Here is a 26,824-nt window from a genome sequence, read left to right as displayed (position 1 = left end):
AGAGAGACTCAGAGATCTGTTTAGTTTTCTCTGGAATCAGGAGGTGTGGCTCCCTGCTCCTGTGTGTTTGCATGACTTTAGTTGTGAAGAAAGAGAGAGAGACAGAGATAGAGAGAGATTGAGAGAGAGCGAGAGAGCGAGAGGAACAAGAAACCTGTTCTAATTCTGATCATAATTTTTAAAAAGCCTGTCAGCTTAACGTTAAAGCCAATTTTTATACTAAAGATCTGTCACTTCAGATTTTACCACAACAATGTAAAAAGGTCAGAATTTGCAAGACAAACCCACTGCTCTTTACATATTTCTAGGGCATGGCTCTCACAGAAAGACGCAAATTAGGAAAACCTGCAGTTTTCTTTTAGGAGACTTTTTAAAAAGCATTAAATAGGCAGAGTCTCCAGTGTCCAATGCTGGAGTGGCTAATCATTAGAATCAGAAGGATTCCCAGTGTGCTGCGGATTGGTGGAGAAATAAATTTCATGTCAGCATTGAAAAAGAACTGCTTGTTGCAGCATATCCTACAGGCAACTACTGTCATGGCAAACAATCTTTTCAGCCTAAAACTTCAGAGACAGCGGGTTAGTAGATGTCAAAAATAAATAAACTTTATTGAAACAATAAAGTGAAACAAGCTGCAGAAAGTCTAAATGATGCAAACACATACAGCACTTTTTATACCTTTCTCCACAGCATACTTAGCTTAGGCAGGGTTTTTGCCTTTTTTCATTAAAAACAGAACAATCTTCTTTGCCACATTTACTTAGTCATGTCAATATGTCATCTTAAATTTGTGGCACATGTGTTTTCAGTTGTGTTTTTCTTTAAAAGTTGTACCAGACCAGGGTTTTTACTCTGCCCCATAATTCACCCTACAGTCCCAGGCTGATAACCTGCCTCCTGGAAGTCTTATCCTTTCTTTTGACACTGATTTGCAAGCTTAAACAGCTTTTGTTTGGAAACCCAGTTCTGGTGAGTGTCTAATTGTTAATTTACTGCCATAGAGTGATGCTGCTTTAGACAAAACACAAGGTTCCAAATTTACACACTTAGAATGCCACTTGTTAGAAAGTGTTTTATAGTTTTAGATTATGCCTGTGCTGATACAGAAAAACAATTAGGCCTACTGCTCAGTAAGACACAGAATTCATCTAACTCAATACACACTTAGAATATAACTTCATCAACAAGTGCACTATGGATTTAGATTATGCTTCTAAGTAATAATTCTAACTGTTGGTTATACACGTTAGATTATACTTTATTAACATATCCAAACATTAGTAAACCTTGTAGTTACACATTGATTGCACTTTATATTCTATACTATATACTATACTATTGATTTGTTAGTTTCAAATTGTTACATGGCCATCTAAGTTTTCATGTTTTCATCTGAAATCAGGTATAGCCATAGATATATACAGATACAGATCCCTGCACTATTATTGGCACTCTTGGTAAATATCAGCAAAAAAGGCTCTCTCTCTCTCTCTCTCTCTCTCTCTCTCTCTCTCTCTCTCTCTCTCTCTCTCTCTCTGTGAGTTCAGGAAAATGGCAGAGGCCAGTATTTCCGTAGATCAGGACCAGTTCAGCTGTCCAGTGTGTCTGGATCTCCTGAAGGATCCGGTGCCTATCCCCTGTGGTCACAGTTTCTGTAAGGTGTGTATTAATGGCTGCTGGAATCAGGAGGATCAGAAGGGAGTCTACAGCTGTCCTCAGTGCAGAGACACTTTCACTCCGAGGCCTGTTCTACACAGAAACAACATGCTGCCTGAAGTGGTGGAGAAGCTGAAAAAGACTGAAGTCCAAGCTGCTTCTCCAAAGTGTTAAATGAATTTGTCCTCCTCACCCAGCATTAGTCATAATCCCGACAGAGCAGTCAGTGAACTTTGGAGCAACTTAAAGAATTCCACACAGGACTGTAAACTTTAACCATTTAGCTGCCATTAATATTCACCCACACATCATTTATAAACAGCTGAATATAAGTGATTTAGTGCTCAGAGTGAGTTAAAGGAGGAGCAGATGAAATCCCAACAGAGAATCCAGGAGAAGCAGAAGAAGGTGCAGGAGCTGAAACAGACTATGAACACGATTAAGGTGAGCAGTGAGCAGAGACAGAGCTGCTCCTAGAAACACACACAACATGAACAAGCAGTCATCCAGAGTCCCAGTAACAGAGATGTGTGTGTGTGTGTGTGTGTGTGTGTGTGTGTGTGTGTGTGTGTGTGTGTGTGTGTGTGTCCTAACAGTCCCGTGCTCAGACACCAATGGAGGACAGTGAGATTATCTTTACTGAGATGATCAGCTCCATGGAGAAAAAGCGCTCGGAGGTGACGGAGCTGATCAGAGCTCAGGAGAAGGCTGAACTGAGTCGAGCTGAACGACTCCTGGAGCAACTGGAGCAGGAGATCACTGATCTTCAGAGGAGAGTCACTGAGCTGGAGCAGCTTTCACACACACACGATCACATCCAATTCCTCCAGGTAACACTCACTGTCTGATCTACAGAGCCAGCTGTTCCTCACGCACTCTCTATAACACCTCTTGTTAAAGCAACAATAAAATATATGGTGTATTTCTGTAATGCATGCTGGGTAATGTAGTGACAGAACACTGATGGATGTAAATATGACCACTTTAAAAAATCATAAATTCTGCAAAGAGACAAACTGAGAGATGCAACACTGTGCTACAAAATCCTTCTTCTTTTCTTTTACTTTCCAAAACACTTTGTTTGTGCATGCTGTTTATCTTTGTTTGAAGTTTCATTTGCTTTCTGTAGGATTTAGCTTCTGGACGTCAGTCTCCTCCATTAGACCAACCAGAGTTTCACACATCCAGCATCAGTGTCCATCAAAATCTCTCATTTGATGGATTGAGGAATTCTCTCTCAGATCTGAAGAAGAGACTCGAGGAATTCTTTGAGGAGGAATTCAACAAAATCCCTCCACATGGTAAGAGGAGCTGTTCCTGCTGGAGAAACACCATGATGGACGTCTTTACTCGCTCTGTGAAGTGTTATTTGTTAGGACTGCTCCTGCTTTCTTTTCTGCAGACAGTTTACTCACCTGACAAGTTTAAGTAAAATACTGATTTAAAATGAATAAACTGACTGTATCACTTTCAACTGTTTCCATCTTTTACAACCGGATGATGCTTTTTGTCTTCATTTCCATTTTTCTCTCCACAGCTGCAGCAGTTCAGATCATTTCACCATCAGAGCCACAGAGCAGAGAAGACTTTCTGACATGTACGTCTAACACACACACACACACACAGACACATACACACATATACACACATACACACACACACATTTACACACATATACACAAATATTCATACGTACACAGTATGTATATGATGGTAAATTAGAGTGTTACATGTATGTGATATGCATATATGCACTCATGTAAATATCTGTGTGTGTGTGTGTGTGTGTGTGTGTGTGTGTGTGTGTGTGTGTGTGTGTGTGTGTGTGTGTGTGTATGTAAAATGGTAAGACGAGCTGTTCCTGCTGGATAAACACCATGATGGAAGTCTTTACTCATTAAAGAAATATTCACAAGATGTAGTGATGCAGTGTGTGGCATATGGTCTGAGCACTGACAGGCTGACCCCACCACCCCTTCACCTTCTGCAGCAATGCTGGCAGCAATCATATGTCTATTTTCCAAAGACAACCTCTGGATATGCTGCCGAGCATGTGCACTCAACTTCTTTGGTCGACCATGGCGAGGCCTGTTCTGAGTGGAACCTTCCCTGTTAAACCGCTGTATGGTCTTGGCCACCGTGATGCAGCTCAGTGTCAGGGTCTTGGCAATCTTCTTATAGCCTAGGCCATCTTTATGTAGAGCAACAATTCTTTTTTTCAGATCCTCAGAGAGATCTTTGCCATGAGGTGCCATGTTGAACTTCCAGTGACCAGTACGAGGGAGTGTGAGAGCAATGACACCAAATTTAACACACCTGCTCCCCATTCACACCTGAGACCTTGTAACACTAACAAGTCACATGACACCGGGGAGGGAAAATGGCTAATTGGGCCCAATTTGTACATTTTCACTTAGGGGTGTACTCACTTTTGTTGTCAGCGGTTTAGACATTAATGGCTGTGTGTTGAGTTATTTTGAGGGGACAGCAAATTTACACTGTTACACAAGCTGTACACTCACTACTTTACGTTGTAGAAAAGTGTCATTTCTTCAGTGCTGTCACATTAAAAGATATAATCAAATATTTACAAAAAATGTGAGGGGTGTACTCACTTTTGTGAGATACTGTAAATTGATTAATGGCAAATACATGTATTTCGTGTATTGTTTGCTGTCAAATGGTTGAGTGTGTACCTGTCCTGTCACATAATGCGGTGAAAACTCCGACATGACGTTAATAGTGTGATTAAGGTGTGTACATGTCTGTAATTCACGTTGATAATGCGACTAAAATAGGAATACTCCAAATGTCTTAATTCGATTTGTGTTTACTTCGAGTATGACTGTAGTCGGATTAAGGTAATTAGTAATCACTGTTTACATACTAGTTTCTTAATCAGAGTATCGTCTTAATTGGGTTAATATCGGATTATTGTTGTCCATGTAAACATACTGATTTTTTGTATATGTAGTTTTTGTAGTTATGTACAGCATATATCTCTGCAGATCAGAGACCAGCAAGTGGGAATGACTTACACTGCAGGTGGTTGGATACCACATTCATTATATCTCTTCACTTTTCCTCTCTCCACTTATTGCATTTTAAGAAAAGATTTAAAGACTTGTAGTCACGTGAAGCATAAACACCACTGAATTGAAGACTGTCCTGTGTTGGAAAACTTCACATTACATCTGACTGTTGCAAAGAAACGTCTCCTTACACTATTCTGCAGTTTTTCGATATTTTTTTGTTTCTTTCTATCAAAGCAACAGCCCTAGAAGTATGTAAAACATACACTGCAATAATGTTTTCAGCTTGCAAGTTTTGAGTTATTTGCTTTGCTTGAGTGTGTGATCTTAAGTATTGAAAATAAATGTGTAAGTTTTTTTTTATAAATTTACAACGATGATGACGGACATGTTAACAGCAGCGGCTTTGTGTAGAACATATTTGACATGAATATAGAACAGGGCTTCCTGTTCTCTTTTTCTCTCTCTCTCACTCTCAGACTTGCTCTCCATGCTCTCTGTCTCACACAAGCACACACACAAACAGGAAACCACATCTATTGATTTCAGAGAAAACAAGTCTGATCTCTGAGTACCACTCTCTCACTCTTTCTCAGTGTGTGAGTGCATGAAAATGGCAGAGGCCAGTATTTCAGTAGATCACTTTTCAGTGGATCAGTTCAGTTGTCCAGTGTGTCTGGATCTCCTGAAGGATCCTGTGGCTATCCCCTGTGGTCACAGTTTCTGTAAGGTGTGTATTAATGGCTGCTGGGATCAGGAGGATCAGAAGGGAGTCTACAGCTGTCCTCAGTGCAGAGACACTTTCACTCCGAGGCCGGTTATACGCAAAAACAACATGCTGCTTAAAGTGGTGGAGAAACTGAAGAAGACTGAAGTCCAAGCTGCTTCTCCTGCTCACTGTTACGCTGGACCTGGAGATGTGGAGTGTGATTTCTGCACCGGAAGGAAACGTAAAGCCGTCCAGTCCTGTCTGATGTGTCTGACCTCCTTTTGTGAAACTCATCTGAAACCTCATCTAGAAGTTTCTGCTTTGAAAAAACACACATTAATTGAAGCCTGAGCAAAACTACAAGAGAAGATCTGCTCTCAACATGACAAACTGATCGAGATTTACTGTCGCACTGACCAAGGGTGTATTTGTTCTTTGTGCATGTTGGATAATCACAAAGGACACGAAGCTGTATCACTTTCAGCAGAGAGAACTGAGAAACAGGTGAGAACTAGAAATCTTTTCAGAACAAATTCATCTGAATTATTTTTCTTATCTAGAATCAGCTGCTTTGGTCAATTATCAGATTTAAATCATAAACAGCTGAATATAAATGTGATTTGTGCTCAGAGTGAGTTAAAGGAGGAGCTGATGAAAGCCCAGCAGAGAATCCAGGAGAAGCAGAAGAAGGTGCAGGAGCTGAAACAGACTGTGAACACGATTAAGGTGAGCAGTGAGCAGAGACAGAGCCGCTCCTAGAAACACACACAACATGAACAACCAGTCATCCAGAGTCCCAGCAACAGAGGTGTGTGTGTGTGTGTGTGTGTGTGTGTGTGTGTGTGTGTGTGTGTGTGTGTGTGTGTGTGTGTGTCCGTGTCCTAACAGTCCCGTGCTCAGACAGCAGTGGAGGACAGTGAGATTATCTTTACTGAGATGATCAGATCCATGGAGAAAAAGCGCTCGGAGGTGACGGAGCTGATCAGAGCTCAGAAGGCTGAACTGAGTCGAGCTGAACGACTCCTGGAGCAACTGGAGCAGGAGCTCACTGATCTTCAGAGGAGAGTCACTGAGCTGGAGCAGCTTTCACACACACACGATCACATCCACTTCCTCCAGGTAACACTCACTGTCAGATTTACAAAGGTTGCTTTTTCTCACATTTTTTCTTTATGATATCAGTTTGAGCCAGGAGTAGTATTAGGTCCAGCACCACTGTCTGACAGTTTAATGTAACCACAATATGCCAGACTGAATTTTGTGTTTTGGCTGTAAATGCACTATTCATACAACAGTATATTGGCAATATGGTAGACTCCTGTTAGATTTATTTCAATGCTCTCCATCTTCTTCATTCATACAGTGGGTTGCAAGTGTATTCAACTCCCCTGGAATTTATAAAATATTGCTGAATAACAAACGATAAATTCATATATTCTCCCTATATTCTCCCTACTCCGTATTTATATTGCAATCTCTTGTTCTCATGAGAATATTCACATGAACTCGTGAATATTCAAGTAAAAATTAACTACTGCTCAGTAAGAATAAAACAGCAACTGAAAAATGCTACTTGTATAAAAAACTCAAAACTTCAGTAAAAAGTCCAGATCTCAGTTCCACTGGAATCTGTGGCACTGTTTGACCATTGTAGTCAACATGCTTGGGCGCCATGCTTGGGCGGAACTCATCTCAACAGACTTAAAGCTGTTATTGCAGCAAAATGTGCTTCTACTGAGTACTAGTCTGAAGAGGTTGAATACTTATGCAAGCAACATGTTTAAAGAACTGCAGACAAATAATGAATTTTGGCTTTAATAAAAAAAATTATTTACTTCAAGATCATATTGGTTTGTAATAAAAATACTGGAACAATTTGTGTAAGTGTCATTTGTAATCCAGATGAATCTGATGACTTTTAAGGGAGTTATATAATTTTGCACGACATATATCATCGTATTAAGTTCATTTATTTGTAACACTTTTATAGCAAATAAGCTAAAGCTCATTTTCCTACTTCAGCTTGAATTTTCTATCCCTGATTTTTTTTCTGGTTTAAAAGTGTCGGGTAAGGTAGGCTGAAATGGATACAAGTGCAGTTTGAAATTTTATTGAATAAACTGATAGACAAATGCAAAACAGTGTTAAAAAATGTAATCCAAAAACTGGCAAGGACCGGGCGATTAACAAACATCAGCAATGAGGCCAAGTTCAAAATCATGAACGAGAAGAAAACAAAGTCAAAACCATAATAAAAACACAATCTGGCTTGTTAAGTTCACACAGATACAGACGGAGTATTACTTCGCAGAGAGTGATTGTTAGTGAGGCCTTTATATGGTAGGCGGGTAGCCCTTCAATTTCCAGTGGTGCTGGTGGAGTGATGCGGGAATGTTAGTGGCCGGAGGTTCTTGTACAAGGGGCTTCAACATGAAACGAGGAAGAAAGTTGCTAGTCAGGAGTGGTGTGGTAGGTCGAGTATGTATGTGACCTCATTGACCTGTTTCAAGATCTTGTAACGGCAAATGTATCTAGGGTTCAATCTCTTGCATCCTTGAGTGTTCCTGAGGTCCTTTGTGGCTAACCAGACTTGATTTCTGGGTTGGTAGTACGACAATTTGCCTCAATGATGGTCTGCATGTTCCTTGTTGGTGATTGCTGCTCATTCTAGGCATTGGTGATGTGTGCTTTCCCACACCTGTTCGCTCCATTTGAACCATCTATCAACAGCTGGGGCATTGGTGGGTAAGCATTCCAGGGGAATGGGGAGGTTGGTAACCAAGCACACATTAGAATAGTCTTAATTGTGTTTGCTGAATGCCTGAAAGAGTTCTGGGCATACTCAGCCCAAGGCAGGAACTGAGCCCAATCCTCCTGGTTATGTGCACAGAAAGTCGTTAGAAATGTCCAATGTCCTGATTGGCCCTCTCCACCCACCTGTTGCCCTGTGGGTGGTAACCTGAGGTTTATAACAATGATAAAACCAATGACACCACTTTTCTAGTGCCAGCTTAATGCCTATTCTCTGTTCTCTATGTCATAGTTCCATTCTGCAGGGGGAAACCTCCTGGAAAAGAATGCCATAGTGTGGCATTTGTGCTTGTCATCAGATCTCTGTGAGAACACTGCTCCCACACTTGTCTCAGAGGCATCTACCTTAACCATGAAGGGTTGTAATACATCTGAATGTTTCAGGATTGGGGCTGTGGGGAAGGTGTTCTTAAGTTTGGCAAATGCTTACTTGGCTGCATCGTTCCATACCAAATGTTTGGCCCGTTTCCTGAGGAGAAATGGTCAGGGGTGGGCTATTGAGTTGAAGCACCAGATGAACTGTCTGCAAAAAATTGTGAAACTTGGAAATCTTTGTAGTTTCTTCACTGTTTTGGATGTGGGCCACTCAGTAATGGCAAACACCTTGGCTTGGTCCATGATTACCCCTCAACACTGATGATATATCCTAAGAATGAGATCTCGTTCTTATGGAATTCACATTTTTGATTCTGTAGTAGACGTTTCAGGACTTGGAGGACATGGCAAACATGGGTTTCAGGGGAGGGAGAGTAGATCAAAATATTGTTAATGTAAGCTTGTGGGGGTTTTTTTCTCTGTAGAGTTTCTGGTCTCTCTGTGTCTCTTCTGGACTTGAGGATTCACCCAGCAGCACTGTCCATCAACATCTCTCATTTGATGGCATGAGGAATTCTCTATCAGATCTGAAAAAGCAATTCAAGGAATTCTGCAAGGAGGAATTCAACAAAATCCCTCCACATGGTAAGAGGAGTGTACGTGGATCACAGGGCAGGAAGAGCTGTTCCTGCTGGAGAAACACCATGAAGTCTTTACTTGCTCAGGAAATATTCATAAGATGCACAGAAATGACTAATACTTTTAACTTAAACACTGATTTAAAATGAACACATCCACTGTATCACTTTAAACTGTTTCCATCTTTTACAGAAGCTGATGATTCATTTTTGTCTTAATTTCCATTTTGTCTCCAAGCTGCAGCAGTTCAGAAGATTTCACCCTCAGAGCCAAAGAGCAGAGAAGATTTTCTGAAATGTACAGTACACACACACACAGACATACACAGACATACACAGACACACACACACACACACACACAGCAAACATATAACAAACCTGATAACTTTTTTCTGTTTTGTTTTTATCTTTTATGTTAGATTTCTGTTACTTGACTCTGGATCCCAACACAGCAAATCATTTCCTCCATCTGTCTGAGAAGAACAAAGCAGTGACACGCAGTGAGAGAGAGCAGTTATACTTTGATCATCCAGAGAGATTCAGCATCATTAGGCAGGTGTTGTGTAAGGAGAGTGTGTGTGGACGCTGTTACTGGGAGGCGGAGTGGAATAGTGATAGAGGTGTCTATATTTCAGTCTCATATAAAGAGATCATGAGGAAAGGACGGGGTAAAGAGTGTGAGTTTGGATGCAACAGTCAGTCCTGGAGTCTGTGCTGTTCTTCTTCTTCTCTATCTTTCTATCACAATGACATTGAGACTGAGATCAGAGGTCCATCATCCTCCAGAATAGGAGTGTATGTGGATCACAGTGCAGGAAGTCTGTCTTTCTACAGCGTCTCTGACACGATGAAGCTCCTCCACAGAGTCCACACCACATTCACTCAGTCTCTATATGCTGGGTTTAGGCTTGGTTCATACTCAGCTGTGAGGTTGTGTGACCCAAAATAACAGTAGATGATAAATTCCTGCTCATTTCCTCTTTGTTCATGTCATGGATTTCCCCCTCGCACCCTCGCAGTGCAAGCAGAGGTGCTCAGTCAACAACGCTAATTCGCTTCGGCTTCCAAGAAGAAAGCGAGTCGTGAGCGGAGCAGCCTACTGTATGCGTTACAATCCATCGCATTCTGTCTCCTAGACACTTCACACAGAAAGTGTGCACTGTCCCCCATGATGGAACAGGAGCAAGCCGTAACACACTTCCTGAATTCTTTCACTCATATTTTTCTCTCTCGCTCATTCCATTTATTTCTTCTCTTTTTTAAAGGGATAGAAAAGTTCTGATATTTTGAGAAAAGATAGAGAGGAAATTAATTGTCTTTTGTTTCTTTACACGAACAACTGACATGTAGTCTCACTGAAGATAATGAGGCTGATGGCGCGGTTCACAGGTGCCATATTTATATCACGCGACATGCTTAAATGCCACATCACCTGATCATGGCAGGCCTATAAATAGAGGCATGATTTTACCCAAGCTTCAGATACCGGTCGCACGCACAAGGATGCTCCCATACTGTTATGCTAAACATAACTTTGAGTTCCCTTTGAAAGAGAACATATTGTATAGTACAGAACAAAATAATATGATTACTGTTGTAATAAGAGATAATGCTAGGCCTGGGCAATATGGACAAAATTAAGTATCAGAATATGTCTGCTGAGGATGACCCCACACGGACAGCCTGAAGATCATTGAGCTGACTGAGGATGGTACCACTTAAAACCCATGAAGATGTCTTTGGACCTCGGTACATATGAACAGTTATGCTATGATGACTTAGGACTGCAATTGCTATGATAGCTTTAGGGCGGCAATTACCATGACCAGTTTTGGATTCGAGTCTCTATCAGTGAACAGTGGAGAGGTTTTCATGTGAAAACTGTAATGAATGTTCCTGGTTGCACAACTGCATTATTTGACCATGAGGTACACAGTTATAGAAGTGGAATGACTTACAATCGCACTATCCGGTGTTACCCAGATGAGGACAGGTTTTTGAGTCTGGTACCTCTCAAAGTTTCTTCCTCATATCATCTCAGGGAGTTTTTCCTCACCACCATCACCTCTGGCTTGCTCATTAGGGATAAATTCATACATTTAAAATCTATATACTGAATTTATATATTTCTGTGAAGCTGCTTTGTGACAATGTCCATTGTTAAATGAGCTATACAAATAAAACCGAATTGAATTGAAAGTCTGACTGAATACCTTGGTATTTATGCAGTTGGTGCTTTCATAAGATATTTGCACAATTATATTTGTTTAAACAGTCATTAGTAATGTGGATATGGATGATCAAGCAGGTAAGGTTTTCAGTGTTCATAATAGTGAAAAATCCTGACATCGGACTGCTGTAATAGGTGTGATATGAGTGATATGAACAATAAATACCTCTTGAATGTCCTTCTCAAAGTCTTCATGGCCCACTGTAATTTTTTATCTGCTCACTTGCTTATTAGACAAATAGAACTTGTCCAGATGGCACAAACCACCAACAAAATATAGAAAATATATATATATATATATATATATATATATATATATATATATATATATATATATATATATATATATATATTTATTTATTTATATTTAATGTTATATTATTTTTATTTAGTAAATGGTCAATGTGAAATAAAGAAATTGTTTAAAGTGAATTAGGTTTTAGTGCAGCTTAGACGTGAACTTTAAATGATAAATGTGGGTAGAGATAGATTTCTGTATTTTAATAGAATATATAACGCTGTTCGTTAGTGACGTGTCGTTCACAAGTCACTTGTCGGTCACAAGTGCCATTTGAAGGGTTTCATTTTGTTTCTTTTCTTTTTCTATTTCCTTCGCTTTCCGTTTTCCCTGTTTTCTTTCTTTCCATGAAGTGTATGTGGTTAAATCATATTTTAAAATCGGAATGCCAGATAGAATTGTATAATAGGCTAATATAATCGAGTTGTAGCCTTTTAACATCAATTCTGTATCTTCACTAAAAGACACACAAGAGGATTTACAGCAGGACTGTGTCTTACTACAAACACTAAAAACTACCACATTGTGTTCATTAATGATGTAAATTGTTCTGCTGAAATATTTTCCTAATTCTGTCCATTTGGAATTTAGTGATGAGTGTGAATATGAATCTAAATAAATACATTTTTATTATAGAGGCTGAGTCGAGTGAAAACCTCATTTTATTTATTTTGCATTGTTTATCTCCATTTCATTCAGTATGAGTGCTCCAGCACTTAATGACTGCCTGAACACTTCATGATGTGCTGTTAGTGGAAACTAATCCGCTTTGTGTTGGGCCACATCACACCACCTCCTCACAGATTATTTTCCTGGAACAGCATGCCTCATCTTGTTCTATACCTCACATGATGTATTATCAATAACATATTAATATGGGTAGATGAAGAATTCTTGCTCATTAACAGATTGATTAGATGGAAATGAAATTGTTAGATTAATATGCTTGAGATAAGAGATCTTATATGAAAGCCCTAATGAGTCGCCTCAATCAGTCTTTAAATGCACCTTTGAGAAGTAGGAGAACACTGGAGAACCAGGAGGAAACCCACACTAACACGTGTCATTTTACCATTGCGTAATTTGAACATTGTTAACATACTGAAATTAATCTCCTGAAAGGCAGAAGAAAGAAATCTGGTAGTAGTACTACCACAAGAGGCAAGATGATAAACAGGATATCTATACAAAATAAACATATCTTGTCAGATTACTGAGAAACCACAAAGCTTAAACACCTCTGTCCTGCAGATGTCAGAAAACTTAAAGTTACTACTTTACCTCTGACTATTTCAAAGCGCTGACACTGGAGACTCCTTCTGTAAATGTTTAATAAACATCTCCTTAAGTTAAGAAAACATCACCATATCAGCGATTAAACATGTTTTTTAATCTGTTTATGTGGAATGTCCAAAGTCCCTGTGAATGAGCTGTTACTATAGAAACGATAACATATTAGAACAAGCGCATTAATATAAACCTGCACTACTGTCAGAGCTGCTGTTATAGAAAACTAATCAACACCTTCTCACCAATCAGAATAGAGAACTGTAATGGATTTGTTGTTTTATTTTATTGAAAATGAACAATCATGTTCAGAATCCAAATCAGGAGTCAGACCACAGACAGATACAGTTAACAGAGACATATTTATCATCATTATCCACACACACAATATATTAGAACATTAAAAGGTATGTCACAAACACATTTAATACTAAGTAGTTATTTCCCATCGATTCAATAATCTAAAAATATTTATGGAAAGTGCTTTGGATTGCTGACAAATCTTGACCTCAGTATTAAAAGCTTCTGTCTGGCATTTTGTTTGAAAATGAGTTAACCACATAAACTTCCTCACTGGGGGAATCTTTATTCTCCTGTAGTGTTATCTTTTATTTTGCAAATCTTTGATTGTAATATATTAATACAAATTCCAAACTGACAGATAAACTTGGATTTATAAGGTTCTATCTGCAAGCCAATCATCATGCGCGCTGAATATGGGATGAGCACAACATAGGCAGACTTAGCCAATCATGTAGGTTTAAAATGTTGTTCTGTACTGGCTTTATTACTGTTTATTAGTTATTTAATGAGAGGTTGCTTAATATGAAACAAAGAGATAGAACTTTATAATACTAAGTTCACGAGATATCATTTGATCATTTTCTTTTACAATTTTACTAGTTTCTTGTCTGACAGTTCATTTTTAACATTTCATTTTTGATTATTGTAAAATCTGTTTTAATTAATACATTAAAATGACTGTTTTTGTGCAGCTGGATTGTGTGCTACTAAGACAGATGACTGAGCAACAATGTGGCAACGTGCAGGAATTTTACATAAAACACTACACACTTTATTCTGGATCACACAATCTCACAGATGTACAACCAAACCAGTGGAGCCCAAACCCAGCGTATAGAGGTTGAGTGAATGTGGTGTGGACTCTGTGGAGGAGCTTCATTGTGTCAGAGACGCTGTAGAAGGACAGACTTCCTGCACTGTGATCCACATACACTCCTATTCTGGAGGATGATGGATCTCTGAGCTGAGTTTTAATGTTGTTGTGATAGAAACATAGGGAGTAAAAAGAACAGCACAGACACCAGGACTGATTGCTGCGTCCAAACACACACACATTACCCCGTCCTTTCCTCCTGATGTCTTTATATGAGACTGAGATGTCCACAGCACTGCTGCACTCCACCTCCCAGTAACAGCGTCCACACACACTCTCCTGACACAACACCTGGCACACGGTGTCAAATCTCTCTGGATGATTAGTGTACTGCTGCTCTCTCTCACTGGCTGTCACTGCTCTGTTCTTCTCAGACAGAATGAGGTTACGATGTGCCGTGTTGGGATCCAGAGTCAGATAACAGAAATCTAAAATAAAAAGAGAAAAACAAACTGAACAAAGTGAACACGTTGGGTTTCATTCACAGAATATATTTATGTGAACAGTGAGACATGTGTGTGTGTTTGTGTGTTGTGTGCATGTGTGTGCATGTGTGTGTGTGTGTGCTGTGTGTGTGTGTGTGTGTGTGTGTGTGTGTGTGTGTGTGTGTGGTGTGTTTGAGAGTGTGTGTGTGAGTGTGTGTGTCTGTGTGAGAGGTTTGTGACTGTGAGTGTGTGTATGTACTCAGTGTGTGTGTGGTTTGTATGAGAGTGTGTGTGTGAGAGAGAGAGTGTGTGACTGTGTGTGTATGTACTATGTGTATGTTTGTGTGTATGTGGTGTGTGCAGTGTGCATGAGAGTGTCTGTGTGTTATGTGTGAAAGTGTGTGTGCTGTGTGATTGTGTATGTGAGTGTGTGTATGTACTATGTCCGGGTGTGTATGTATGGTTGTGTGGGGGGGTGTATGTAGTGTGTGTGGGGGTGTATGTATAGTTAGTGTGTGTGTGTGTGTGTGTGTGTGTGTGTGTGTGTGTGTGTGTGTGTGTATGTATGTCTCTATGTATGTGTTGTCGCGACAGACCGACACCCGGCGCGCATGGTAGGAAAGTCACTCCGTCCCCGACTGCCGTGCACGCACGAAGCTGACAGCCTCGCGTCAAGCCCGACGACAGCTGGAAGGCTCGTCACAATGGGGCGGGGCCGCCGACACAACCCCGGCCGGCGACTGGGGAGTCGGTCGTGAGAATTTCACCACTTAGCAGATGGGGGAGGGGTATAAGAGGACGCTCTTCCGTCCGTGCGATTTTGAGTAGTAGCTTGCATGACATGTGCGCGTTGATTCTTCATGAATGGTTCCGACCGCCATCCAGCGGCATTCTTTTCTAATCGCTCTCTCTCTCGGTGTCTCTCCAGAAGGCTCGGGTGCAAACGAGGACGCAGTTTGGTGAGCTCGCACGCGACATTTAACGACAGCACGAGAAAGCCCTCACGCTTCAGGGAAGTCCCGACACGCCCTGGAGAGTGCCGCAACGCCAGCCCCCCACAAATCCTCACACATTCACACCCCCGCGCACCTCCTCACTTCTGACAGCACCCAAGAGAAAATAAAATTAATCACTTGATCACTGTACCCCGCGTCTCCTGCGTGTCTGTGCTCCGCCCCTCATGGGCTATTTCCTTACACTGGTGGAGGATGCAGGCATGAGCACACACCTGCCCACTTAAAATAAGTAAATAAAAATATAATCATAATAATACAAAAAAATTAATAAAATAAAAAATATATATATATGAAATAGTAAAAAATAAATAAATAAAATAATTTTTAAAAAGAAGAAGAAAAAAAGGTTGGGGAGAAGAAAAGAGAGGAAACAAAAAGAGGGAGAGAGACATGGATCCTGCGTTAAAACGCCTGCTGGAGGTCAGCATCCAGCAACAAACGGTTACGCAGAAGCTCGCCGAAAGCCTCCAAGCCACAACCCAGGAGCTGGTTGCCCTGAGGACCGAGACTCCCACCGCCTGCTTCCCCCTCTCTCCCCCGAGGAAGATCTCGAGGCTTACTTCGAGACCTTTGAGAGCATCGCCCACCGCAAAGGATGGGACCAGGAAGACTGGCCCCGCGCCCTTGGCCCACTGCTCACGGCAGAGGTGCACACCACCTACTATGCCCTCACGCCAGAGGATGCTGCTGACTACAGTGAGCTGAAGAAGGGAGTGGTGTGGGCGAACCCCCCACCAGGCTGTGATGGAATTCCATCGCTGGGCTTATCGGCCGGGGGCCCGACCACGCGGACAGCTGAATGCCCTCGTCCGTATAACCACAAGGTGGCTCCAGCCGAACGTGCATCCCGCCGCAGAGGTGGCGGAAAAGGTGGCCATGGACCACTTGCTGAGGGCGTTACCACGCACAGAGCACCAGGCTGTAGGGGTGCCTGCGCTGGCGACGCCCCAGTAGCTCCTAGCTGCCCTGGAATGTACAATGGCCACCCTGGAGCTCAGCCAAGATGAACGGCAGACCCACAACACGCCCCTCGGGGGCATAGGCCCCCAGTCCGACCACCAACACCGTCCCGGCACCAGGAGGACCAGAGTTCACCCGTATGTGTGACCCCTGTGGATGAGCCCATGCCCACGGAGCCGGAGCTGGAACCCGCCAAGCCGATCCAGAAATAGTGGTTAGCGTGGTGCGCCCTGCATTGGCCACACCCACCGAATGCCCCCACCCTGATGGTGTGGGTCGAGGGCCCCGTCACCTTCTTGCTGGACACCGGGACCACGGTGACCCTCGCCCGACCATCAATTCTGCCCAAAGGACTTCGCCAGAGTGGGGTTCTCACCGTAACCTGCATCCATGGGGACACCCGGGAAGTTCAGCCAAGGTCCAGATCTGGGGTAAAGCTGGGGTCTGGCCCCTTCAGGTGGGCTTGATCCCCGATCTCCCAGTGCCCCTGCTCCTTGGAAAGGACTGGCCAGGATTCCCGACGGGCCCAGCTCTAGAGTCCGGCAGGATGCTGCAACGCACGAAGAGGAACCGAGCCCGGCAGGCCTACTTGGCACGGGACGCCAGAGACGTCCCCATTATCGGCGTCCCCTTCGAGCGGGTTTGCATGGACCTCGTGGGGCCCCTTCCCAAGTCTGCCCGGGGCCACGAGTACATCCTGGTCATTCTGGACTACTCCAACAGTACCTCAACGCAGTGCCGCTGCGCATAGCCACCTCCCACAACATCGCCAGGGAGCTGGTACTCCTGTTCAGTCGTTTGGGGATCCCAAAGGACGTGCTGACCGACCAAGGTATGCCTTTTGTATCCAAACTAATGTCTGACCTGTGTCGACTGTTACAGGTGAAGCACCTTAAGACGTCTGTCTATCACTCGCAAACTGACGGGCTGGTCAAGTGATTCAACCAGACGCTCAAACAGATGTTACGCCGGGTAGTAGACGAGGAAGGAAGGAATTGGGACCTCCTCCTTCTCTACGTGCTCTTCGCCATCTAGGAGTGCCCCCAGGTATCCACGGGCTTCACCCCCTTTGAGCTCCTCTTTGGACGGCACCCTCGGGGACTGTTGGACGTGGCCCGCGAAGCATGGGAGGAGCAACCGTCCCCATTCCGCTTGGTCATCGACCATGTGCAGGAAATGCAAGAGAAGATTGACTGGGTAAGCCCGATAGTCCAGGAACACATGCGGGTCACTCAGGAAGAACAAAGAAGGGTATATAACCATCCTGCACAGCCCCAGGAATTCCAACCAGGGGATCGGGTCCTCCTACTAGTGCCCAGCAGCTCCTGTAGGTTCCTGGCCCAGTGACAAGGCCCGTATACAGTCCTCAAGCGCAGAGCCCCGTCAACTACTGCCTGCAGCAGCCCGGTAAGCGAGTAGAAGAGAAACTCTACCATGTGAACCTGCTGAAGAAGTGGGTAGAACCGGCACCAGTAGTGTTGGCGTATGTGGCTCTGGACACAGATCACGGCAAGGGTACCTTGGTCGATTTGGGGGAGGATCTTGCTCCCGCACAAAAACAGGAGCTCACAGAGTTGGTGGACCAATTCTCTGATGTGTTTTCTGCCTCACTAGGGATGACACAGCTTTTCCACCACAAGATTAAAACTGCTCCAGGTGTAGTGGTAAGACAGCGGGAGTATTCTGCTTTGCAATGCCTTCTGAAAGCTGAACCAGGTCTCTGAGTTTGATAGCTGTCCCCTCCCCCAAGTGGACGACCTTGTGGAGCGACTGGGGAGGGCCCGGTTCATATCTACCCTGGACCTGATAAAAGGTTACTGGCAAGTCACACTAGTGCCGGACGCGGGACCAAAGATGGCCTTCAGCATGGCCACTGGTCACTGACAGTACCGGGTTCTCAACTTTGGGCTACATGGGGCACCCACAACGTTCCATCAGGTGATGGACATCATCCTGCAACCCCACCGTATGTTTGCAGCCGCCTACCTGGATGACGTAGTGATCCACTCCTCCACTTGGTCAGACCACCTGTTTCACCCGGGGGAGGTCCTGAAGGAACTCCGCAAACCTTCGACGGAGAAGAGCACCCGGTCCTCTATATCAGCCGGAAGTTGTCCCCCGCTGAGAGGAAATATGCAGCCGTGGAGCGAGAGGCCCTGGCAATAAAGCAGGCCATTGAGGAGCTGCGGTACTACCTGGCCAGTCGGCACTTCATCCTCGTAATGGACAACGCCCCCTTACAGTGGATGGCCAAGGCCAAAGACACCAACGCCAGGGTAACCCATTGGTTCCTCGCCTTACAAGCCTTCTCGTTTCAGGTCCAGCACCGGGCGGGGGCCCAACATGGGAATGCAGATGGGCTCTCACAAATCCCGACACGCCCTGGACAGCGCCGCATTGCCAGCCCCACACAAATCCTCACACACTCACACCACCGCGCACCTCCTCAGTTCTGACAGCACCCACGTAAGAGAAAATAAAATTAATAACTTGATCACTGTACCAAGCGTCTCCTGCATGTCTGTGCTCCGCCCCTCATGGGCTATGTCCTTACAGTGTGTGGGGTGCACAGTGGCTTAGTAGTTAGCACATTCGCCTCACACCTCTAGGGTCGGGGGTTCAATTCCCACCGTGGCCCTGCACCGTGGCCCCGTGTATGCGGAGTTTACATGTTCTCCCCGTGTTTCCTCCGGGTTCCCCCGGCTTCTTCCCCCAGTGTATGTAGTGTATGAATGGGTCTATCATCTTCAGTCGTCTTGACTCAGTCTTGCCACTGGATCATGGTGATCACCGGGAAGTGAGAGATGCTGTGCAAGTCTTCCTCACTATAATCCAATTCACGTGCAAGTCGAGTCCCAGTTTGTGATCTCCATAATGGAGGCAGAATGGAAACAGAATGGAATCGGTCTTCATCAAAATCGACGGAAGAACTCCTCTGTGTGTGTGGTTGGTGTGTATGTGTCTGTTTATGTTTGTGTGTGTGTGGTGCATGTCTGTCTGTATGTGTGTGTGTGTTTATGTGATGTGTGTGGTGTGTGTGTGTGTGTGTCTGTGTGTGTCAGTGTGTGTGTGTGTGTGTGTGTGTGTTAGACGTACATGTCAGAAAATCTTCTCTGCTCTGTGGCTCTGATGGTGAAATGATCTGAACTGCTGCAGCTGTGGAGAGAAAAATGGAAATGAAGACAAAAAGCATCATCAGGTTGTAAAAGATGGAATCAGTTGAAAGTGATACAGTCAGTTTATTCATTTTAAATCAGTATTTTAGTTCAGGTTAAACGTGTCAGGTGAGTAAACTGTCTGCAGAAAAGAAAGAGGAGCAGTGCTAAGAAAGAACACATCACAGAGCGAGTAAAGACGTCCATCATGGTGTTTCTCCAGCAGGAACAGCTCCTCTTACCATGTGGTGGGATTTTGTTGAATTCCTCCTCAAAGAATTCCTCGAGTCTCTTCTTCAGATCTGAGAGAGAATTCCTCAATCCATCAAATGAGAGATTTTGATGGACAGTGATGCTGGATGTGTGAAACTCTGGTCGGTCTAATGGAGGAGACCGACGTCCAGAAGCTAAAGCCTACAGAAAGCAAATGAAACTTCAAACAAAGATAAACAGCACGCACAAACAAAGTGTTTTGGAAAGTAAAAGAAAGAAGAAGGATTTTGTAGCACAGTGTTGCGTCTCTCAGTTCGTCTTTTTGCAGAATTAATGATTTTTCATGAAGTGGTCATATTTACATCCATCAGTGTTCTGTCACTACATTATCCAGCATGGATTACACAAATACGCCATATATTTTATTGTTGCTTTAACGAGAGGTGTTTTAGAGAGCGTGTGAGGAACAGCTGGCTCTGTAGATCAGACAGTGAGTGTTACCTGGAGCAATTGGATGTGATTGTGTGTGTGTGAAAGCTGCTCCAGCTCAGTGACTCTCCTCTGAAGATCAGTGATCTCCTGCTCCATTTGCTCCAGGAGTCGTTCAGCTCGACTCAGTTCAGCCTTCTCCTGAGCTCTGATCAGCTCCGTCACCTCCGAGCGCTTTTTCTCCATGGAGCTGATCATCTCAGTAAAGATAATCTCACTGTCCTCCACTGCTGTCTGAGCACGGGACTGTTAGGACACACACACACACACACACACACACACACACACACACACTTCCCTCTGTTACTGGGACTCTGGATGACTGGTTGTTCCTGTTGTGTGTGTTTCTAGGAGCAGCTCTGTCTCTGCTCATTGCTCACCTTAATCGTGTTCACAGTCTGTTTCAGCTCCTGCACCTTCTTCTGCTTCTCCTGGATTCTCTGCTGGGATTTCATCTGCTCCTCCTTTAACTCACTCTGAGGACAACATCACTAACATTCAGCTTTTTATAAAATATGAGCTACACTGAGCTGATAGTTTATTAGCTCCTACATCACAATATCCACTCAGCTGGTAGCTAAGTGTTGTAGAACTTTTTTTTTTTACCCGATTACATCAAAAGTTTGTGCACCTCCGATCAACACACCCATATGTGGTTCTTCCCCAAAGTGTTATCACAAAGTTGGAAGAACACAATTGTATGGAATGTCTCTGTGTGCTGTAGCATTACAATTTCCCTTCACTGGAACTAACAGACTCAAACCTGTTCCAGCATGACAATGCCCCTGTGCACAAAGAGCTTCATGAAGACATGGTGTTTTAAGGTTGGAGTGGAAGAACTCGAGTGTCCTGCACAGAGCCCTGACCTCAACCCCACTGAACACCTTTGGCATGAACTGGAACACCGAATGCACCCCAGACCTTATTATATAAGACAGTCTTACTCCAGTTATGCCCCTAGTTCTGAAAAAATTAGGCTGTCTAATGTCCTTAAATTCATTAAAGTTTACCTTTTGATCACTGTTAAGGTATGGAAAAATTTTCACAGATAAAAGAAAAATCCTGCTGGGTTGCAAATCTCTTCTACTCAAGCACATAGTCTGTTATAGGTGATAAATGTACATGAATTTAAAGAGTGAAATGGAAGATGCATGAATTGATGGCTTTGATTATTTTGTCTTTGCAAGTTCAAAGACTTTGAAATGTTTCCAATGTGGAGAAGAAGGGCACATTATATGTTCGTGTCCTGAACAGACTGAGGATAAAAATGCTGATGGTGCAGGCAGTGGAGAAGTTGAAGATGTTGTTGTGGAAAACAGGCACGAGCCCACTGAAAGTGTAATAGCTCCAGAAGAGGCTGGAGGTGATATAGAAAGTGTGAGTAAAAAAGGTAATGATGAAGGGTTGCCTTTCCTTTTTACACACTTTCAATGAACGTGGTAAGGATGGGTACTCTTAATGTAAATGAGGCACGAAATGTTTGATTTTAAATCAGGACATTGAAAGTAAGCTAAAAATCAATGTTTGTTTGAGCACCCCTTTTAAAGTTTAGGAATAGGTACTTGAAGGCCGTGGTAAGACCGGATGTTTCTGAGAATATTGTGATTGGTACTGATAATGAGAAGCCTAGTTACAGTGTTGTTGGTAAGTATGTGAGTCAGAGTAAAACAAACTCTGTAGTGATGCTGAACTGGAAGTTAAGATTAATGAAGGATGAAGTGATGTGATGAAAGGTGCACATTTTTAGATGCAACTGAAAGTTTTGTAGATGATGACTCGGTTACTCATATTGATGTGGCTAAAAGTTGTGACTGATCTATATAGAGCTGACCAGATTAATGCTTTCTTAGATGAAACTAAGGGGAAAAGAGTTTAACTTTTTAAGTTTTTTCTGGACTTGGAAAAGTTTATTGTATCAATTATAAAAGCATGGCAAGAAAGTAGTCTTGATTTGTTATCGCAACAGAAAAGGTTTAGGATGAAAAAATACATAACAGCAATTAGGCGAAGGACAAAATCTGTCAGGAGTAAACTCCGGACGGTGAAAGGTAAATTAAAATAAGTGCACATTGGGACCTCTTTCATTCTTGCCTGTTTTCTAACACAATGGTTTCTTGCTATAATCCAACCCTTTTTTACTATGGATATCCTAAGGTTTGGGTTATTAAATGTAAACAGGGTTAGAGATAGCAATAAATGGACATTATTAAAATAATAATTTTGATATAATGTATAATAAGAGGAGTTGATCCTGTCATAATGGTGAGGGGTTTATAAAGAAGAGATTAGCTGTTTTATTTTATTGATAAATTGTATTATGCTGATTTTTTTTTAATGTATACACTTTATTTTGAGATTACTATTTGCATTTTGTTGTATGAATTTATAGGTCTCTGTTGGCTGTATTCAATTCATAAAAGAGATCTTAAAAGTAAAAAAAAAAAGTCTCTCTCTTTATGTGTGTGTGTGTGTGTGTGTGTGTGTGTGTGTGTGTGTGTGTGTGTGTGTGTGTGTGTGTGTGTGTGTTTCTGTTCAACTACCTCACCCTGTCAAAGTTGGGTGTTGGTTGAAGATGTTCACTAACTGGTCTGACCAGATTACAGCTATCACTGAGGATAAATTTAACACTCTGTTAACTAGAACACATACAATTTTAATAATCTCTTACAGAATCCTTCTGATTGATACACAAATTGAAATTAAAGTTTAAATAATATAACTGACTAAAGCACCTGTTTGTAGATGGGAAAATATTATTAAAATGATTTAACTTTGGAAAGCTTTCTCGTTTTCACCTGTTTCTCAGCTCTTTCTGCTGCGGCTGTGACGGTGTCGTGTCCTTTGTGATTATCCATCATACATAAATAACAGATGCAGGTTTGATCAGTACGACAGTAGATCTCAATCAGCTTGTTATGTTCAGAGCAGATCTTCTCTTTTAGTTTTCCTGAGGCTTCAATAAAGGTGTGTTTTTTCAAAGCAGAAACTTCTAGATGAGGTTTAAAATGAGTTTCACAAAAAGAAGCCAGACACATCAGACAGGACTTGACGGCTTTGTGTTTCCTCCCGGTGCAGAAATCACACTCCACATCTCCAGGTCCAGCGTAACAGTGAGCAAGAGAAGCAGCTTGGACTTCAGTCTTCTTCAGTTTCTCCACCACTTCAGCCAGCATGTTGTTTCGGCGTAGAACAGGCCTCGGAGTGAAAGTGTCTCTGCACTGAGGACAGCTGTAGACACCCTGCTCATCCTCCTGATCCCAGAATCCATTAATACACACCTTACAGTAACTGTGACCACAGGGGATAGCCACCGGATCCTTCAGGAGATCCAGACACACAGCACAGCTGAACTGATCCACTGAAAAATTTAATTCTGCCATTCTCTTGAACTTACACACACAGAGATCAGTTTTGTTTTCTCTGAAATGAGGAGTTACTTCCTGGTTCTCTCTGTCTGTCTGTCTCTGTGTGTGTGCGCGTGTGTGTGTGTGTGAGAGAGAGAGAGAGAGAGAGAGAGAGAGAGAGAGAGAGAGAGAGAGAGAGAGAGAGAGAGAGAGAGAGAGAGAGAGAGAGAGAGAGAGAAGGAGGAGCCCAAACACAGAGGTTATGAATACTCCTCTGTTAATCATTTAACTTCCCTTCACTACATTTATTAGGATTATTTAACTCAGACCCCCTGCACTGACACCCCACCACCCTGCAGAGACACACTCACACCTATACACTAATTCCCACAGGGATCGAACTCATGTCCATTATTCAGTTCTTTATATGTGAGAACACACAGGTACCAAACTATACCCTCACATTGCTTTTACTCGACTTCTCACCTGTGAACATCCTGAAGTGCTGAACTACTTTATCTTTCTCTGCTGATGCTCCACTGCTCGCCTACACCTGTGTGTTTTTTTCCTCAGAGATTTGTGATTGACATTCACAGACATTGCTCATGTGTTTACAGTAGATTTCATCTTTCATTTTTGTCACTGCGCTATGTCCACTGAACATATGACGTTTTAAATTATAGACTCCTTAGTGCACAAAATGCTCTTTTTATTTATTACTTTATTTCTTAAAACTAATTTCACTTAGATTCATTTTCAGTCTGTGCTTTATCCTGATCAGGGTCATGGTGGATCTGGAGTTTATCCCAGCCGCACTGGGCACAAGGTGGGAGAAGTCACCTGGATGGGACTCCAGTCAGTCTCAGGGCACTATTCACATACAGTCACTGACACATTCACACCTAGGGGCACAGCCAATCTTCCTACCTGCATGTTTTTGGACAGCAGGCGGAAAACGGAGAACCTGAAGAAAACCTACACAAACACTGGGAGAACATGTGAAGCTCCACACAGACACACTCAGGATCGAATCCCGGATCCTGAAGCTGCGAGACCCAGGCAGATTTTATGAAGACTGAAAATAGCTGATTCAGAAGACTTGAATAAAATGTCAATTAGTGCAGTTTGGTTAGAATTCTTCTCCTGGCTTTCTCCATACAAACAGTCTCCCATCACATCCATCCGAGATCAGTCTGGATTCACCTGAAATTAAGACAGTTCTCCAGAAACTGCTGTTATTCTGTGTGAGCTCTTTTGCTGATTTCACTCTTGCTTTCTTATTCTTGAGGCTGATGAATGGTTTCTGCTGCATTACTCTTCCTCTGTACCCATGCTCATGATCTTGTTTTTAATAATTTGTGCTCAAGTTGTATCTGGTAATTCTCACTAATCTCTAAAGTAATCATTGCTGCTGTTTCTCAGCTGTTTTTCTTTTTATTTACAAGTATCTGCTGAACCAGCTGGTGGTCTTTCTTGGTCTGCCTGTATGCTGCCTCTTCCATTTCAAAAGGAACTCCACATTGCGTTTGCTCAACTGTGCTACTGTGATCAGGTGATGTGGCAAGTAAGCGCGTTGCGTGATATATATACTACACCTGTGAACCGTGCCATCAGCCTTATTATCTTCAGTGAGACTGCATTTCGGTCGTTTATGTAACGCTTGCAAAAAGACGCTTCATTTCCTTTCTATCTTTTCAAAATCTCTTTACTTTTCTGTCCTTTAAAATAAATAAATAAATAAATAAATAAATAAATAAAAAGAAAAGAACAACAAAAAAGAGTGAGAAAGAGAATTCAGGAATTGTGTTGCGCCTTGCTCCTCATTCATCATGGGAGGGGGACACAATTTCTGTGTGAAGTCTTTAGAAATGGAGCATGCCACAGCAGCCCTTGAGTGGTCTGACTGTGAGCATTGTGAACGCCTTAAAATTAAGGCGTTCAGGTCCTGGGAATTTCGTATAGATCTGAAGAGGAGCCGGATACGAGCGCTGCTCTATCTCTTGCTCTGTTTTCCCTGGCCTGGCTCTCCACCTGAGTTTGGAGCTCGAATCGCGATGACTCCTACCGCTATGGAAAGCCAAAATACCCTCTTTGACACCAAGGAGTCAGTAGGGGGTGCCATTGCACCAAAAACAGACAGCAGCTCTCAAGCATATAAAGAGATGCTTGAGGCGATATTATTGGGGCAGTTGAAAAATTAAACTAGATTGGCCCAGGGAAGAAGAAGTGGGTTGTAGCAGTCTAGATCAGTGGTTTTCAACGTGGGGGCTGTGGGGGCGCCCGGGTTGCCTCAACAATTTGGTGTGAAAAATAAATAAATACATGATTTTCTCTTTCTCACTCTCAGACAACCACACACACAACCAATTCCTAATGTAATGTAATGTAAAGATGCAAGATGTAATTATTAATTAAAAAAGGGGGATATATTCAGAAGTCTGTATTTTTAATGTGTTTTAAAGACATCTTGCAAATGGGGGGTCTCGGTCAGATGTTAATGACATTTGGAGGGCCTTGCCCTGGAAGAGTTTGGGAACCAATGGGCTAGATGAGCGCTTCCTCCTCAGTAAAAATAAATCTCCCTCACACCGCATAAAACTCCATTTTTTTCCAGAAGTGCATAAGGAAATATCACGCTTCTGAGGAAAACCATGCACTAGCCATGGTTATAACCCTGTGATGTCGGATTATTCGGTTGTCGTGGGGAGTGAACAACATGGCTATTTAGCTATGCCGAAGGTGGAGGAGGCACTTGCAAGCCACCTCTCTCCATCGATGGCAGCTAATATAGGGGGGCCGGCTTTGCCTTCCAAACCAGGTAAGGCCAACTCGGCTTTTGTGTACAAAGCCTATGTGGCAGCGGGTCTTGCTTGTGGGTCACTGCATAAAATGGCAGCATTGCAGGCCTGCCAAGCAGACCTGCTGAGTGAGCTCGACAATGGGGATGGAATTGTCCATTGGCTGCGCCACACCAAAGATTGTTTCTCTGGGTGACCAAGCAAATAGTCATATCGGCCGTTCAATGGGTAGCTTGGTTGTGGCACCTTGGTTGTGGCTCCTATGGCTCA

The 26,824-nt window shown here is 42.9% G+C and overlaps 1 protein-coding gene and 1 pseudogene across 1 annotated transcript; one reads left to right on the top strand and one right to left on the bottom strand.

Moving 5' to 3' along the window:
• Positions 1-1,495: 1,495 nt before the first annotated feature.
• On the top strand, positions 1,496-11,667 carry LOC108258560 (E3 ubiquitin/ISG15 ligase TRIM25-like; annotated as a pseudogene).
• Positions 11,668-13,106: 1,439 nt separating this feature from the next.
• Positions 13,107-24,007, bottom strand: LOC108258556 (E3 ubiquitin/ISG15 ligase TRIM25-like). Its single transcript, XM_017457264.3, has 6 exons — positions 23,208-24,007; positions 20,793-20,888; positions 20,425-20,658; positions 19,953-20,124; positions 19,652-19,711; positions 13,107-14,582 (listed from the first exon to the last, which is right to left on the bottom strand). The coding sequence occupies exons 1-6, from the start codon at positions 23,790-23,792 to the stop codon at positions 14,053-14,055; spliced, it is 1,677 nt and encodes a 558-aa protein (XP_017312753.1). The 5' UTR covers positions 23,793-24,007; the 3' UTR covers positions 13,107-14,052.
• Between the last annotated feature and the right edge of the window lie 2,817 nt (positions 24,008-26,824).

The sequence above is a fragment of the Ictalurus punctatus genome, chromosome 26 (assembly GCF_001660625.3).
Source record: "Ictalurus punctatus breed USDA103 chromosome 26, Coco_2.0, whole genome shotgun sequence".
NCBI lineage: Eukaryota > Metazoa > Chordata > Actinopteri > Siluriformes > Ictaluridae > Ictalurus > Ictalurus punctatus.
This window is presented reverse-complemented; position numbering and strand designations above follow the sequence as displayed.

What these genes read in the sequence shown, in the direction of transcription:
- LOC108258556 (XM_017457264.3), bottom strand. Translation starts at nt 23,792, where the DNA reads ATGGCAGAATTAAATTTTTCAGTGGATCAGTTCAGCTGTGCTGTGTGT. An exon ending in CAGAAAGAGCTGAGAAACAG is followed by an intron (nt 20,889 to 23,207) that starts GTGAAAACGAGA and finishes TGTTGTCCTCAG; the next exon opens with AGTGAGTTAAAGGAGGAGCA. An exon ending in ATCACATCCAATTGCTCCAG is followed by an intron (nt 20,125 to 20,424) that starts GTAACACTCACT and finishes TGCTTTCTGTAG; the next exon opens with GCTTTAGCTTCTGGACGTCG.